At 42.4% G+C, this 15,121-nt stretch overlaps 1 protein-coding gene across 7 annotated transcripts in view; it reads right to left on the bottom strand.

The window, feature by feature from the left end:
* rap1gapa (RAP1 GTPase activating protein a) overlaps positions 1–15,121 on the bottom strand; it is a 385,612-nt gene that overhangs the window by 34,211 nt on the left and 336,280 nt on the right. For 6 of the 7 annotated variants that reach the window (XM_060852321.1, XM_060852322.1, XM_060852320.1 and 3 more), the window contains one exon: positions 4,343–4,420. The exons of the other annotated variant lie outside the window; for it this stretch is intronic. In XM_060852321.1, coding sequence (XP_060708304.1) covers positions 4,343–4,420 — 78 coding nt within the window. The remainder of the gene's footprint in view (positions 1–4,342; positions 4,421–15,121) is intronic. 7 annotated transcript variants of the gene reach the window in all.

Below are 15,121 nucleotides of genomic sequence, written 5' to 3'. Positions count from 1 at the left end.
GGAGGATGATGCGATATATCCAGAGGTTGGTGGGGTAGAAGGTGAGGACCAGGGGTTTTCTGTCCTTGTTGTAATTAGAGGGATGGGGTTCGAGGGCAGAGGTGCGGGAAGTGGATGAGATGCGCTGGAGGACATCAACAATCATGTTGGAGGGGCTATTTTCTTTCCCATCTATCCGCTCCACCCTCCTCTCTGACCTACCACCATTACCTCCACCTCCATCCACCTATTGTACTCTCAGTTACCTTCTCCCCGGCCACCCATGCCCCACACCCAACCCCATCATCTATCTCTCCACACCCAAGGCTTCCAGCCTCATTCCTGATGAAGGGCTTTTGCCCGAAATGTCGACTCTCCCGCTCCTCGGATGCTGCCTGACCTGCTGTGCTTTTCCAGCACTACACTCTCGACCCTATCTCCAGCATTTGCAGTCCTTGCTTTTGCTTTTCTTACTCTTCTGTTCTCCCAATCCATTCATTTCCAAGGTTTGTAACTCCTTGACTTATCACATAAGCTAACTTACTCTTTCAATGATGATTCAAATCTAGATTCCTCAGGATCCTAGCCACACAACCTCACTCCTCACATACTACAGTGGTTCTCAATGATCCAAACCTCCTCATTTTTGGACCATTTAGAGAAGAAATAAAATGCTACTTCTTTCAGTTTTTTGGAAGCAAAGTGTGGCTGTCCCTTATATCTCTAACTAACAACTGTTGTCTCTTACTTCCTGCCCGTCATTACCATTGACACTTGACTTCTCCTATTTCCTGTTTATACCCCATTTTCAATTTCCTGTTTCAATCCCCTTCTTTTCCAATTATATCTAAAGGCTTCAATAAAGCTGCTGTTAGTTGACCTGATACTGGTTGGCATTGGTTCTTTGATGGGACAATTGTTTCCTGTCTTATCTTGTTCTATGCTGCAAGTTTGGCTTTACTCATTTCTTCTTTGAAACATCTTAATTTGTCTCTCAGAATTTCTCAGCCTTGGTTATTATATGCTTCCTCCTGCTTGGATCATCTTGGAACGGAAATCAGGACTTGTTTCTTTTCCACTCCTCACAGACTTTTGCAAGTTGAAATTTAATATAATCCAACCACTACTTCTAAACATTAATGCTTTAACCCATTGGTTGAGTTTGAAATTATAGACTTGGCCCTTTACTTTCAGCAAAATATTAAACTGTTAAAAAAAGAAAGTGATGAATTATATACAAGTGAACAGTACCTACCAGTTATTTGCATACAACATGAACCAAGTATTTCAATGTTAGTAAACATTAATAATCATTGACTCAAATACAAATTAACAAATTAATAATGGATTAGTGTTTATTAATCAATGATTATTGAGTTTAGTGCTGTATTCATTATAATTAAAATGCAAACAATAAATCATTAGCTAAATAACATTTAAAAAATCAGGTCATGCAGTAATTTAAAAATCAAAGCTCATCATCCAATTTATCCAGAGGAGTGACTTTAGTTTGTAGCTGCACCAATATAGTGACAGGGTGTTAGTGACAACTCTCTATTGCTAAAGTACTCTTCACCCCCGATGGAATAATGCAGTCTGCTGAAATGGTCACCTGCTACTCCCAGTATACTTAGCCTCAAATTGACCCCTGCAACTGTCCATGTGATGAGTGATTAGCTGTGACAGCAAATCAGCTCGAGGCGCAGGTGAGATCTCAGTCCATCACCAGGAGCATGGCAATTCAGTGTCTCTATCATCTCATCTTCTGACTGGGCAGTCTACAGCCCGGAGGACTTAACATTGTGTTCTCCAATTTCAAATAACCTCCTTTCCACCCCCCGACTCCCTTCACAGCCCCTCCCTGCCACCAACCAGATGCATTCCTCCCATTGACCAATCAGGTCGTACCCTCTACCTGACTTCACCTATCCTCACTTTACCACCCTGTCCCCACCAACCCCTTTATCTGCAGCTCACCCCACACCCACTCCCAGTCCTGAAGAAGGGTTACACCCGAAACATTGCCTTCTGCATCTCCTGATGCTGCCTGACTTGCTGTGTTCTTCCAGCCTCCTGCCTATTTACTCTCTATCAATGGGCAGTCATCCTGTCACACTTCATCTGTCCAACTGTTCTTCTCTGTCTTTGGGCTCTATTTCCACCTATCGTTTACTCCTCATCACCTCTTCCAACCCTATTGTCTGCATATAAATCAACATTTCCCTAGCTACTATCAGTTCTGAGGAAGGGTAACTGGACCTAAAACATTAACTCTGATTTCTCTCCACAGATGCTATCAGATCTGCTGAGCTTTTCCAGCATTTTCTCTTTTCGTTTCTGACTTCCAGTGTCCATAGTTGTTTCAGTTTTTATCCTGTCACACTCCCTGCTATCCCATGACAGAAGTGGCCAATAAGCAGCTCACCCTTTCCTGTTGAGTGAAGAACTCTGCACAGGGGCAGAAGGGTGATGCAAAACAAGGAGAAAATAATTGACCTGGAGAGACCTTCCTGTATCTCGGGCTTGGATCACTAGTTCACCAAGCTGATATGATTGTTAAGAAGGGGTATGGTGTTTTAGCTGTTATTGGTAGAGGGATTGAGTTTCGGAGCCATGAGGTCATGCTGCAGCTGTAAAAAATTCTGGTGCGGCCGCACTTGGCGTGTTGTGTATGGTTCTGGTCATTGCATTATAGGAAGGATGTGGAAGCTTTGGAAAGGATTCAGAGGAGATTTACCAGGATGTTGCCTGCTATGGAGAGAAAGTCTTACAAGGAAAGGCTGAGGGACTTGAGGCTACTTTCGTTTGAGAGAAGGAGGTTGAGTGGTGACTTAAGTTGCGACTAAACAGGGCATTGGTTAGGCCACTGTTGGAATATTGCGTGCAATTCTGTTCTCCTTCCTATTGGAAAGATGTCATGAAACATGAAAGGGATCAGAAAAGATTTACAAGGATGTTGCCAGGGTTGGAGGATTTGAGCTATAAGGAAAGGCTGAACAGGCTGGGGCTGTTTTCCCTGGAGCATTGGATGCTGAGGGGTGACCTTATAGAGGTTTACAAAATTATGAGGAGCATAGATAGGGTAAATAGGCAAAGTCTTTTCTCTGGGGTGGGAGAGTCCAGAACTAGAGAGCATAGGTTTAGGGTGAGAAGGGCAAGATATAAAAGACACCTAAGGGGCAACTTTTTCACGCAGAGGGTGGTATGTGTATGGAATGAGCTGCCAGAGGAAGTGGTGGAGGCTGGTACAATTGCAACATTTAAAGGGCATCTGGATGGGTATATGAATAGGAAGGGTTTGGAGGGATATGGGCCAGGTGCTGACAGATGGGACTAGATTGGGGTTGGGATATCTGGTCAGCATGGATAGGTTGGACCGAAGGGTCTGTTTCAATGTTATACATCTCTATGACTCTATAATAGATACACGCAGGATGATCAGAAGGTTAGATAGGGTGGACAGTGAGAGCCTTTTTCCTCAGTCGGTGATGGCTAGCACAAGGGGACATAGCTTTAAATTGAGGGATGATATATATAGGACAGATGTCAGAGGTAGGTACTTTACTCAGAGAATAGTAGGGGTAGTAGATTTGACAACTTTAAGGGCATGTAAATGGTCATTGGATAAACTATGGATGATAATGGAATAGTGTAATTTAAATGGGCTTCAGGTTGGTTTCACAGGTCAGCACAACATCAAGGGCAGAAGGGCCTGTACTGCGTTGTAATGTTCTAAGTTCTAATAGGAAACACCGGACATCTGAATGGATCTGAAACTGCTCCTTTCATAACCTGTGCTCTGAGCTGCCTCATTTCTGTACCCACTGACCCAGGAAACTCTCCCATATTGTGAGGGCGTGGCTCTGATGGCTGTCAAAATCTCTCGGACAGTAGTTTAGCATTGTTGTTACTAACCAGTCACTATTTGAACAATGCAGTGAGGACATCCCTTAAAAGTCAATTCCCAAGACTTTGTTAAACTTGATTGTCATTGAGGTTGGTCATGCATCGGGCAAATTAATTGAAATCAATGCATCCATGACTATTATATTTAGAAACCATCTCCTCAGGCAGTCAGATAGCTGACTTTGTAGCTTGTACTTAAATTTTTTGTTTTTCTCCAAGTCTCATATATCTGTTCAAATAAAGAAGGTTTTGGAGTACAGGCTGCAAGGCCAGCATTGAAACTTTAGGAAAAGATGCTCTAAATATAGAGATGGTGTTTTGAAACATTTAAAAGCAACTTGCTCCTTTAAAAATAACAAACTCATGCAGCAGACTTGAATCAGTGAGCACGCAGTGAGCATCACACATGAGAAGCAGGATTGAACAAGAAACAGGAAAGTGAGTGTAAAGCATAAACCTCTTCTACTGTTCCTATGCCTATAGCACTGCCTCGACGTCCGTGCTTAGTTGGGCTTTTTCCAGGCACAAGCAACGACTAAGGAAAGGGAAAGGAGAAAATACAAAATGAATCATGCATAGCTATCCTCACAACAAAGACTTATGACGACTTACAAGAATGGCACCAAGAAGTGAAAATTATGGAGTGGGGGGTGGAGGTGGATGCAAAAGATCCAAAGAAATTGCAGCTGTTTTACCAGACATGAATGAATATTTGGAACTGAAACTTGTACCCTGGTTTTTGGATCCAGTGTAACTGAAGTGGTTCACTTGAAACACCATGAAGTACATATTTGCAATATTTTTCAAACGGATTGTTTTTCCTTTGTTTCCTGTTGAGTGCCCAACCTTTCAAACCAACCCAAGGCCAAGAGGAGAGGTTAGAGATTTCTCGACCAGACCTCAGCTAGTGTCATGGTGTAGGGGGCTGCAAAAGGCAGAAGAACAGCTTTGTGACTCACCTTGATTCCCCTCCCAGCAGAATATAAGGTCTTCATTTGGTGCTTCCCTAAAGCACAGTGCGAGAGTGGGAGCTCATTACACAGCAGATCACAGACACAATCTGCATCCCACTCCCTGACAGTTCATCTATATATTGCTATGCGTGGAATCTACACGTTCTGCTCAAACCACAAAGCAGCCGCAATGTTAGTGAACTGTAAACCTGATAAATCTGAAGAGCAATCACACTTAGAACTCTTAGTGAGAAGTCTCAATGTATATCCTCCTGGACAGTGACACACAGTTATCTTCCCAACTGCTGGTTAAAGCAGCAGCATTACCAGCCTGCTAGTTTGGATTAGGTGGTCTGATTTCTTGAAGAGAGTTTTGGAAATCTCTAAATAATAAATGGAAGAGCAATTCTTTGCATATTAATTTACAATGTTTTCATTGGACTTACATCACCCAAAGTTACACCTTACAGACAGTACAGTGGCAATTTTGTTGTATCATTTTAAGCTTTGCAACAGGTTAATCCAGTGGACTACTATTAAATAAATCGTGAGGTAGAAAAGACACTATTACAATAATCATGTGGGACTTCAATATGCAGGTGGACTGGGAAAATCAGGTTGATTGTAGATCCCAAGAAAAGGAATTTGTGGAATGTCAAAGAGATGGTTTTTTTGGAGCAGCTTGTGATAGAGCCCATTAGAGAACAGGCAATTCTGGAGTTGATGGCATGGAATGAGGCAAACTTGATCAGGAAGCTTAAGGTGAAGGAAACCCCCGGGGGCCAGTGATCATAATATGATAGAATTCACCCAGCAGTTTGAGAGGGAGAAGCCAGAGTCATTTGTAACTTGTCATTACAAATTGAGCAAAACTAACTATAAAGATATGAGGGTGGAGCTGGCCAGAGTTGATTGGATGGGGAATCTGGCAGGGAAGATGGTGGAGCAGCAATGGCAGGAGTTTCTGGAGATAATTCGGGAGCACAGCAGAGATTCATTCAGAGGAAGAAGAAACACACTGAGGGCAGGACAAGACGACAAGGGAAGTCAGCTCAAAACAAAGCATATAATGTGTTGAAGATAAGTGGGAAGTCAGAGGATTGGGAAGTCTTTAAAACCAGCAAAAAAAAGCAATAAAAGAGAAGGTGAAATATGAGAGTAAGCTAACTGGTGATATAAAGGAGGATTACAAGAGAATGTTTAGAAATATAAAAGGTAAGAGAAAGCCAACAGTGGATACTGGACTGTGGAAAATGAGACAGGAAAAGGAGTAATGGGAAATGAAGAATTGGAGCAGGAACTGAACAGATACTTTCCATCAGTTCTCACAATGGAAGACACCATCGTCATATCAGAACTTCAAGAGAGTCAGGGTCAGAGGTACACGTAGTGGCCATCACTTAAGAGAAGGTGCTGGGGAAGCTGAAATATCCAAAAGTGAATAAATCAACTTGACCAGATAGATGACACCCTGGGGTTCTCAAGGAATTAGCTGAGGAGATTGTGGGAGTGATTGGTGGAGCTCTTTCAAGAATCACTGGAGTCAGAGGGAGGGTCTCAGAGGACTGGAAAATGACTAATATAGTACCCCTGTTTAAGAAGGGAGAGAGGTAGAAGACAGGAAATTATAGGTTGGTTAGCATGACCTTGGTCATCAGTAAGAATTGAGTGTCCACCCTTAAGGATGAGACTGTGAAGTACTTGGAAGTGCATGTAAAATAGAGCTGAGTCAAGGGGAGGTTGTGTCTGACAAATCTGTTAGAATTCTTTGAGGAGGTACTGATCAAGTTAGACAAAGGAGATCCAGTGGAAATGATCTATTTGGATTTCCAGAGGCCTATGACAAGGTGCTACACAGGATCGAAATAAGAGCCCATTGTATAAGGGGCAAGGTACTGACATGGGTGGAGGATTAGTTGACTGATAGAAGGCACAGAGTGGGGATAAAGGAGTCTTTTCCAGGATTGCAATCAGTGACTAATGGGACCACAACTATTCACATTATACGTTAATGGACTGGACAAAGGAATTGAGGGTATTGTTGCTATATTTCCAGATGACACAAAGACAGATGGAGGGACAGGTAGTGCTGAGGAGGTGAGGAGACTGCCTTGGTCAGGCTGGGAGAGTGACAGGTGGAATACTGCGTGGGTAGGTGTGAGGTTATGCATCTTAGTAGGAGGAATAGAGGCATAGATTATTTTATAAATGGAGAAAGACTTTGGAAATCTGAAGCACAAAGAGACCTAGGCATCCTAGTTCAGGATTTTCTTAAGGTTAACACGCAGGTTCAGTTGACAATTAGGAATGCAAATGCAATGTTAGCATTCATTTCAAGATGGCGAAAATACAAGAGCAGAGGCTGAATGAGGCTTTGGTCAGACCGCATTTGGAATATTGTGAGCAGTTTCGTGCCTTTGTATCTCAGGAAGGATTTCCTGGCCTTGGAGAGGGTCCAGAGGGAGTCCTGGGATAATGAACTTATCATATGAGAAGTGGTTGAAGTCTTTGGGTCTGTACGCAATGGAGTTTAGAAAGATGAGGGATATTCTCATTGAAACTTAAGAACATTGAGAGGCCGCGACAGAATGGATGTGGAGAAGATGTCTCCACTAGTAGGAGAGATGAGAACCCAGGGGCACAGCTTCAGAGTGAAGGGATGACCAATTTGAACTAAGATGAGGAGAAATGTCTTCAGCCAGAGGGTGGTTAATCTGTGGAACGCATTACCACAGGGAGCTGTGGAGGCCAAGTCATACGTAAGACCGAGATAGATGGGTTCCTGAATGGTAATGGGATCAAGGGTTATGGGAGAAGTCAGGAAAATAGAGTTGAGAAATGTATCAGCCATGATTGAAGGGTGGACCAGAATTCAATGGGCTGAATGGCTTAATTCTTCTCCTGTACCTTATGGTATTATATCTCACGAGAGGTACAAAAATGATAAAGACAGCTTCTGCCACTTGCCAGTGTGCTTGAAGAGAGTTGGTGTTAGGTCCTAATTTATCATAGCCCCTGATTCTGAAGAATGTTTAATATTTATAATGTTGAATGTCTTTCAATATATAGCAACAGTTCTGAATTCAGGCCCAGAGTGATTACCCTGAAAGCAGCTCTCTATCATCATAGAAACAGGAAAACAGCCAACTTGCGATAATGGAACACCACATTCAATTCCTCCTGGTCCACCACATTCCCAAACTGAACCTCAGTGCATCAGTGAACACAAACAAAGAGCCTCAATCCCTGAACTGCTAGCTCATCTCAGGACCTTATACCCCATCAATATCCAACAATCCTTCTACATCAAGCAGGAATGGGATCAGACTTTGAGATTTAGGTTCCATTTGTAGATTCTGCTGGTAATCACTGGTCACTTGCTGAACCAGCAGTGACACACAGAACTAAAACCCTACATTGATTATTATTTTCAGAAGAGCAGAGCAGCTCACCAACTCTGCTTCACACTAGCCTAGCTTGCCTTGCGAAAACAAAACACAAAGTATGGGAATGTATCCAAGACACATTTTCAGTTGAGTATAGAAGTACAGAAGTTGGGAAGTTATGTTGCAGTTGTACAAGACATTGGTGAGGCCACACTTGGAGTATTGTGTTCAGTTTTGGTCACCTTGTTATAGGAAGGATATTATTAAACTGGAAAGAGTGCACAGAAAATTTACAAGGATGTTGCCTGGACTCAATGGTCTGAATTTTAGGGAGAGGTTGGACAAGCTAGGACTTTTATCTTTTGAGCGTAGGAGACTGAGAGAGGACCTTATAGAGGTGTATAAAATCATGAGAGACATGGATAGGGTGAATGCACTCAGTCTTTTTCCCATGGTGGGGGAATCGAGGACTAGAGGGCATCAGTTTAAGGTTAGAGGGGAAAGAATAAAAGGGAACCTGAGAGGCAACATTTTTACACAGAGGGTGGTACGCATATGGAATGAGCAGCCAGTGGAAGTGGTTGCAGCGGGTATGTTAACAATATTTAAAAAGCATTTGGACAAATACATGGGTAGGAAAGGATTAGAAGGATATGGGCCAAGTGCAGGGAAATGGGGTTAGCGTGGATAGACATTTTGGTCGGCATGGATCAGTTTGGGTCAAAGGGTCTGTCTCTGTGCTATAGGGTTCTATGACAAATTTCAAACATAAAGTACGTCCTAAACATTACAATAAACTGTAATAACCAACTGTCTGATTTGACACTTACTGCGTCTTCAGTTTGACTGAAAAGAAAAATGATGTTAAGTGTAGAATTCCACCAGATCATTGACACCACAGGAGCATATTTGCCTAATATTGAGTCTGGTCAGTTTTAACTAGGCTGCCAAGGGTAACAAAGGGTGTATGCAGCCAATTTCAGATAGCATTTCAAGATGGTACAGTTCATAGATGTCGGAGTAACTCTTTGCAAATCTGAGTTGAAATTATTTTTTAGGCAAGAAAGCTGAAGTTTCTCTATCGTAAACATCCTGCTAACAAAACCACAGCAATCCGACTTTGAAGCATGCAAATTCATTTGTAATCTATTAGTGGTTCCAAAACCCCAGTTTCTCCACTAACCACTGCAAGTGGAATTGTAGTTCCTTTGTAAACACACACAGAGAAGCAGATTAAATCAGAGGACCTGGCTTTGTGCCAGTCCTGTCCATCTTTTGTCAGAGCAGCAAGGACAGACCTGCTCAAAGGTCACCTACACACAACCTTAGCCTGAGTTGGAAATGTTGGTGACCTGTTTGTATAATAGTGTGAAACATAGAACATAGAACAGTACAGCACAGAACAGGCCCTTCAGCCCACGATGTTGTGCCGACCACTGATCCTCATATGATATGATATCCTCATAAGATCCTCATATGAAACATGTGATAGTGAACCACTTTCACTTTGCTCTCCATTTAAGAGACTAAAAAATGATCTAGACTTTTTAAAGCAAAACTTTACTATTGCTAATATTGCAACACAGTTGAATTGGACCAAGTTTCTGATTGTCTCACTGAGCTTGGGAACCAATGTGTTCTGACAGGTCCCATTGGGATTCCCATCCCAGAGATATGGCAGACTGACCAATCATACAAGTACACACAGTGGAACTGATAGACTCATTGGTAATTACTCCATTTCTAGCTGCTCATTCATTCATTAACATTTGAAATCTCTGCTATAGGTGACGTTGTCAAGCAGACTGCAGCAGAACTGAAAGGCTCAGATTAATATCCATAACCACCTACTGTACCTGCTGCATAATATCAGAACACAGACCCATCAGATCACACAGTAGGTCATGTGCAAAACAGTTAGCATACCTTTGGGCAGATGAATCGAAATAAGATTTTCTTTGTTAGTTTTTTTTTGCCTAGAGACCATAATTGTTATTCTTCATCAAGGATTTCAGTTTGTATAGGGATTGGATTATAGGAGTCTACTGAAGTATCACGTAATTTAACAAGGTCTGCCATCTGGAATGCGGTTTTACATCCTACAGAATCGAACACAAAATATGAGCAAATTCTTCCAATTCGATTTCATGACAGAAATTGAAAATGATTGTCATGTGAATGAGGAGCTTGCCAAGAGTACAAATCTCTCTGATTGTGTGGTGTCATTGTAAATATGAAAAGGCTTGCACAAATTATACTTCAACAGTCTAGTCCAACACAAGTACCTGCTCTTTTTACATTTTCAAATGGTTTTTAAAAAGTGGGACGTGTTGCTGGCACACATCCAAGAACATTGCAAAGGTGGGTTTTACAAATTATGAGTTTGTCAAAGGCTTGAGAGAAGGAACAAGGTGTTCATATAAATGGCAGTAGGAAATTGTGACTATCCCTCAGAAGTATTCATATTGGTCCAACTGAAACATTGCAGAATAAAGATTGATCCTATGAAACATATATTCAGAGTTCTGGAACCAAGGGTGGGTGTGGAGGGAAGAGGTGGGGTTGGGGGAGGAAGAGTTAAGCTGCAGATCAATTACTGTCGATGGAACAAGCTGAAGGAGCTGAAGGTCTTCTTCCTGTGCCTATGATTGGCTTTGGGTCTGTGCAGTACAGCTTCCGGGTTATAGGTTGTGATGGGAGTTACCTGCATAAACCTGACTCCCATTTTATCAGTGTAAGTTTTCTTAAAAATAAAATGTTGAAGTTTTAAACTGTTTTCTTTAATTCAAACTGAAATGGATTAACAGAGAGGGGATTTGATCTATTGGTTTTCCTGACTGTTGAACTGAAGGTGAAACCAGGTCCTTGGCCAAGTCCTACTGAAAAACAAGTGGCAGTGTTCACACTGGACACAGAGAAAGCAGAGTCCAGGAACCAGCAGCCCCCTGAGAACAGCATGGGCGGTCTCCGTTAGTCAACAGACAGAAGCTTGTTCCCTGGTAAAGGAGATGGGACCAGCTGGGGTTTATAGACACTGGAGGATCTGCCCTGGTGTGGCTGGGAGGAGTTGTCTGCTGCTAGAAGTGGGTTAGATTGACAGGATTAAATGATGGGATCAGTTGTATTATCAAATTAAGAAAGGGTCTCTTTTTTGAAGTTTACTTAGTAGGCAACCAGTAAGGTCCAGTCTAAGATGACTTTTGGCTGGTTTCTTCCAGTTAAAGCCTTAAAATATGAAATTTTATCCTGAAATTCTTTGACTTAGTCACTGGAAATTTAAATTTCTCTTTAAAGGTTATCTGTCTCTAAGTGGCATTTAACACTACTGAGCCAATCAGCAGTGAGGAGAGGACCTGGATCAGTTTAATTTTTAGTGCAATATTTAACAAGTAAACAATCAACAACTGCCTTGAATTTTACAAGAGTTGCACAGATGTAACATGTTCCTGTTTTGATGGGCAGCACAGATTACAAATGAGTGTGAACACACCATAGGTAAATTATTGTTCTGCATTAACTCAATCGCTAGGTGCTTTAATCCCAAAATGGGAGCATAATAGTGTATTATTTTTCTCCAAAAAGGGTAGTCAATCTGGGTAATCTTTTGCTATCGAGGCTGGATCATTTAAACATATTCAGGGCTAAGATAGATTTTTCATCAGTAAGGGAACCAGCTATGGGGATAGGACAGGAAAATGGAGAATGAGGATTATCATATTGAAAATAGATCTCAATGAATTTGATTTAATGGGCTGAATGGCCTATATCTGCTCTTACATCTTCAGGCCAAATACACAGTTAGGAAAGATGAGAATACATGCTACAGCATAAGACCATCATGGGAAGGGCTCTCTATTTGTCTTGTACACAATTTAAAGAAACACCATAGATCAGGGGGAACATGAGGCTCAATACAGGAAAGGCTGGGAATGCTAAACTAATGAGAGAATGGGTATTTTGATGAAAAGTTAATGACCTTAAAAGTTAATGCTGTTTCTCTCTACAAAGATACTGCCTGACCTGTTGACTCTATCCAGCATTTTCAGACTTTATTTCAGATCTGCAGTATACATAGCTTCAGGTTTTTTGAAAAAGTGAGTCCTGAGCCGCGTCTACATCCCCCCAAATCGTAATTGCCATTATCAATCCCATAACGATCTTCATTTTCCAAGAGACTGAATTAGGAATGGTCACATTCTTCTGCAATCACAATAATTCACTCAATGACAAAGTTCAGGACAGAGGGAGAATAAGTAAGATTATTCCTTTTCAGGCATAATGGATCTACTGCAATTATTCTGAGATCCCAATGGAAATCCAGACAAACCAGCTGGGAATGTTGAAGAATGTAGTTGCCATTTGTTTGAATTGTGTAACCCTCTGGCAATGCAGGAGTAGCCTTTGATATGGAAAGATGTCGAGCAGCAGCTGAGGATGTTTAGGAAATCTATGCTGGATAATGATGATGATTTTATTCCATTTACTCTCAGTCTTTCTTCTCTTGAATGTGCAGTTTGTTGTTGGAGAATAGTTCCATGGTCAGTGAGCTGTATTTCTGCAGCCAGGAAGATACACTGACATCGCTACACAAATTGAAGTCTCCCTTCATCAGACCAGCTGGATTTGATGAGACAGGAGATCACAGGGCTAGAATACAATCTGTGGCTGTGGGATTGATTAGCTCTGTCTATCACTTGATGCTAATGCTGTTGGGCTTGCAAGTAGTCCTGTTTGGTGGCTTCACCAGGTTGTCACCTCATCTTCAGGTATGTCTGGTGCTGCTCCTGCACTCTCCATTGAACCAGGGTTGATCTCCTGGCTTGATGGTAATGGTTGAGTGGGGGATATGCTGGGCCATGAGGTTCCAGATTGTGATGAAGTACAGTTCTGCTGCTGTTGATGGCCCACAGCACCTCATGGATGCCCAGTCTTGAGTTGATGGATCTGTTAAAAGTCTGTCCCATTCAGCACGGTGATACTGCCACACAACATGGAGGTTATTCTCAATGTAAAAGCAAGACTTTGTCTCCACAGACACTGCACGGTGGTCACTCTTACTGATACTGTTATGGACAGATACATCTGCAGCTGGCAGGGTGGTAAAGATGAGGTCAAGTATGTTTTTCTCTCTTGTTGGTTTCCTCACCACCTGTCACAGACCCAGTCTAGCAGCTGTGTCCTTTACAATCCAACCAGCTCGATCAGTAGTGGTGCTGCTGATCCACTCTTGGTGGTTGAGATTGAAATCCCCCACCCAGGATACATTTTGCACCTTTGCCTCCCTCAGTACTTTCTCCATGTTGTTCAAAATGGAGGAGCAATGACTCAACAGCCAAGAGAGAACAGTACATAGTAATAAGCAAGAGGTTTCTTGTCCACATTTGACCTGATGACTTGAGACTTCATGGGAGCAACTCCCTCCCAACTGTATCCCACTGTGCCACCATCTCTGCTGGGTCTGTTCTACCGGTGGGACAGGATGGTGATGGTGGGGTCTCGGACATGGCCTGTGAAGTCTGATTCCATTGGAATGACTGTGTCAGGCTGTTGCTTGACTAGTCTGTGAGACAAGATAAAAACAATGACTGCAGATGCTGGAAACCAGATTCTGGATTAGTGGTGCTGGAAGAGCACAGCAGTTCAGGCAGCTTCATGAAGGGCTTTTGCCCGAAACGTCGATATCGCTACTCCTTGGATGCTGCCTGAACTGCTGTGCTCTTCCAGCATCACTAGTCTGTGAGACAGCTCTCCCAGGTTTGGCACTAGCTTCCAGATGTTAATGAGGAGGACAGGGCTGTTTTCACCATTATCATTCTTTGGTCGATGCCAAGCGGTCGGATTAGTTTCATTTCTTTTTTCCTTTAGAGTTATTGATCCAATAGAGTAGCTTTCTAGGCCCTTTCAGAGGACAGTTAGGAGGTAGCTGTGAATCTGAAGTCATATGTAGGCCAGCCAAGGTAAAGGCCACAATCATTTCATGCTCATCATTAAAACATTTAAATCCAGATTTTTTTTTCATTGAATTCACTTTCAATTATTTGGTGAGATTGGAACGGGCGTCTCTGTAATGTTATCAGTCTCTCTGGAATACTAGTCTGGTGACAGTGCCACTAGGCAGTCACCTTTTCTTGGTTAAACCAGTTTGCTGAGGGGATGGGATCCTGATATGTAGTTAAAGACAGTGAAGTGGAGATGGAATTAGAAGTAAAAACATGTGAGCGAGTCTGGGATGCAGAGGAAACATAGACCTAAAGGCAGCAAGTCAGATATATTAGGTACTTAAGGAGGAATATGGGATAATTGACTTTATTAACTAAGACACAGAACACAAGAGCAAGAAGGTTATTCTCGGAATGTATCAATTGTTGGTTAGGCCACAAGTGTGCTGTGTGCTGTTCTGGTCACCATGTTACAGGAAGGATGTAATTGCACTAGAGAGAATGCAGAGGGATTTACCAGGATATGGTCTGGAACAGAGGGTCTAAGCTCTGAGGAGCTTTAGAGAAGCTGTCGTTGTTTCCCTTCAAGCAGCAACGGTTGAGAGGGGCAGAAATAGGGTGGAGAGGAAGGCACTTTTTCTCTTAATAGAGGGGTCAATAACCAGAAGCACAGCTGTGTAAGGTTAAGAGGAAATTTGAGGAGAACTGTTTTCACGCAGAGTATGATGGGAGTCTGGATCTCACGGCCTGGGAATTTGGTTGAATCAGAAACTCTCGTAACATTTTAGCAGTGTTTAGATGTTCACTTGCATTGCCATGACCTTCAGGATTATGGGCCAACAGCTGGGAAATGGGCTTATATAGCATGACACAGTGGACTGAATGGCCACTTTTTATGCTCTAAACATCTATGAGCAGTTCTATCCCACTAACCTTTGCAAGATGTGAACCCAAGGCC

The sequence above is a fragment of the Hemiscyllium ocellatum genome, chromosome 37 (genome assembly GCF_020745735.1).
Source record: "Hemiscyllium ocellatum isolate sHemOce1 chromosome 37, sHemOce1.pat.X.cur, whole genome shotgun sequence".
Classification (NCBI taxonomy): domain Eukaryota; kingdom Metazoa; phylum Chordata; class Chondrichthyes; order Orectolobiformes; family Hemiscylliidae; genus Hemiscyllium; species Hemiscyllium ocellatum.
This window is presented reverse-complemented; position numbering and strand designations above follow the sequence as displayed.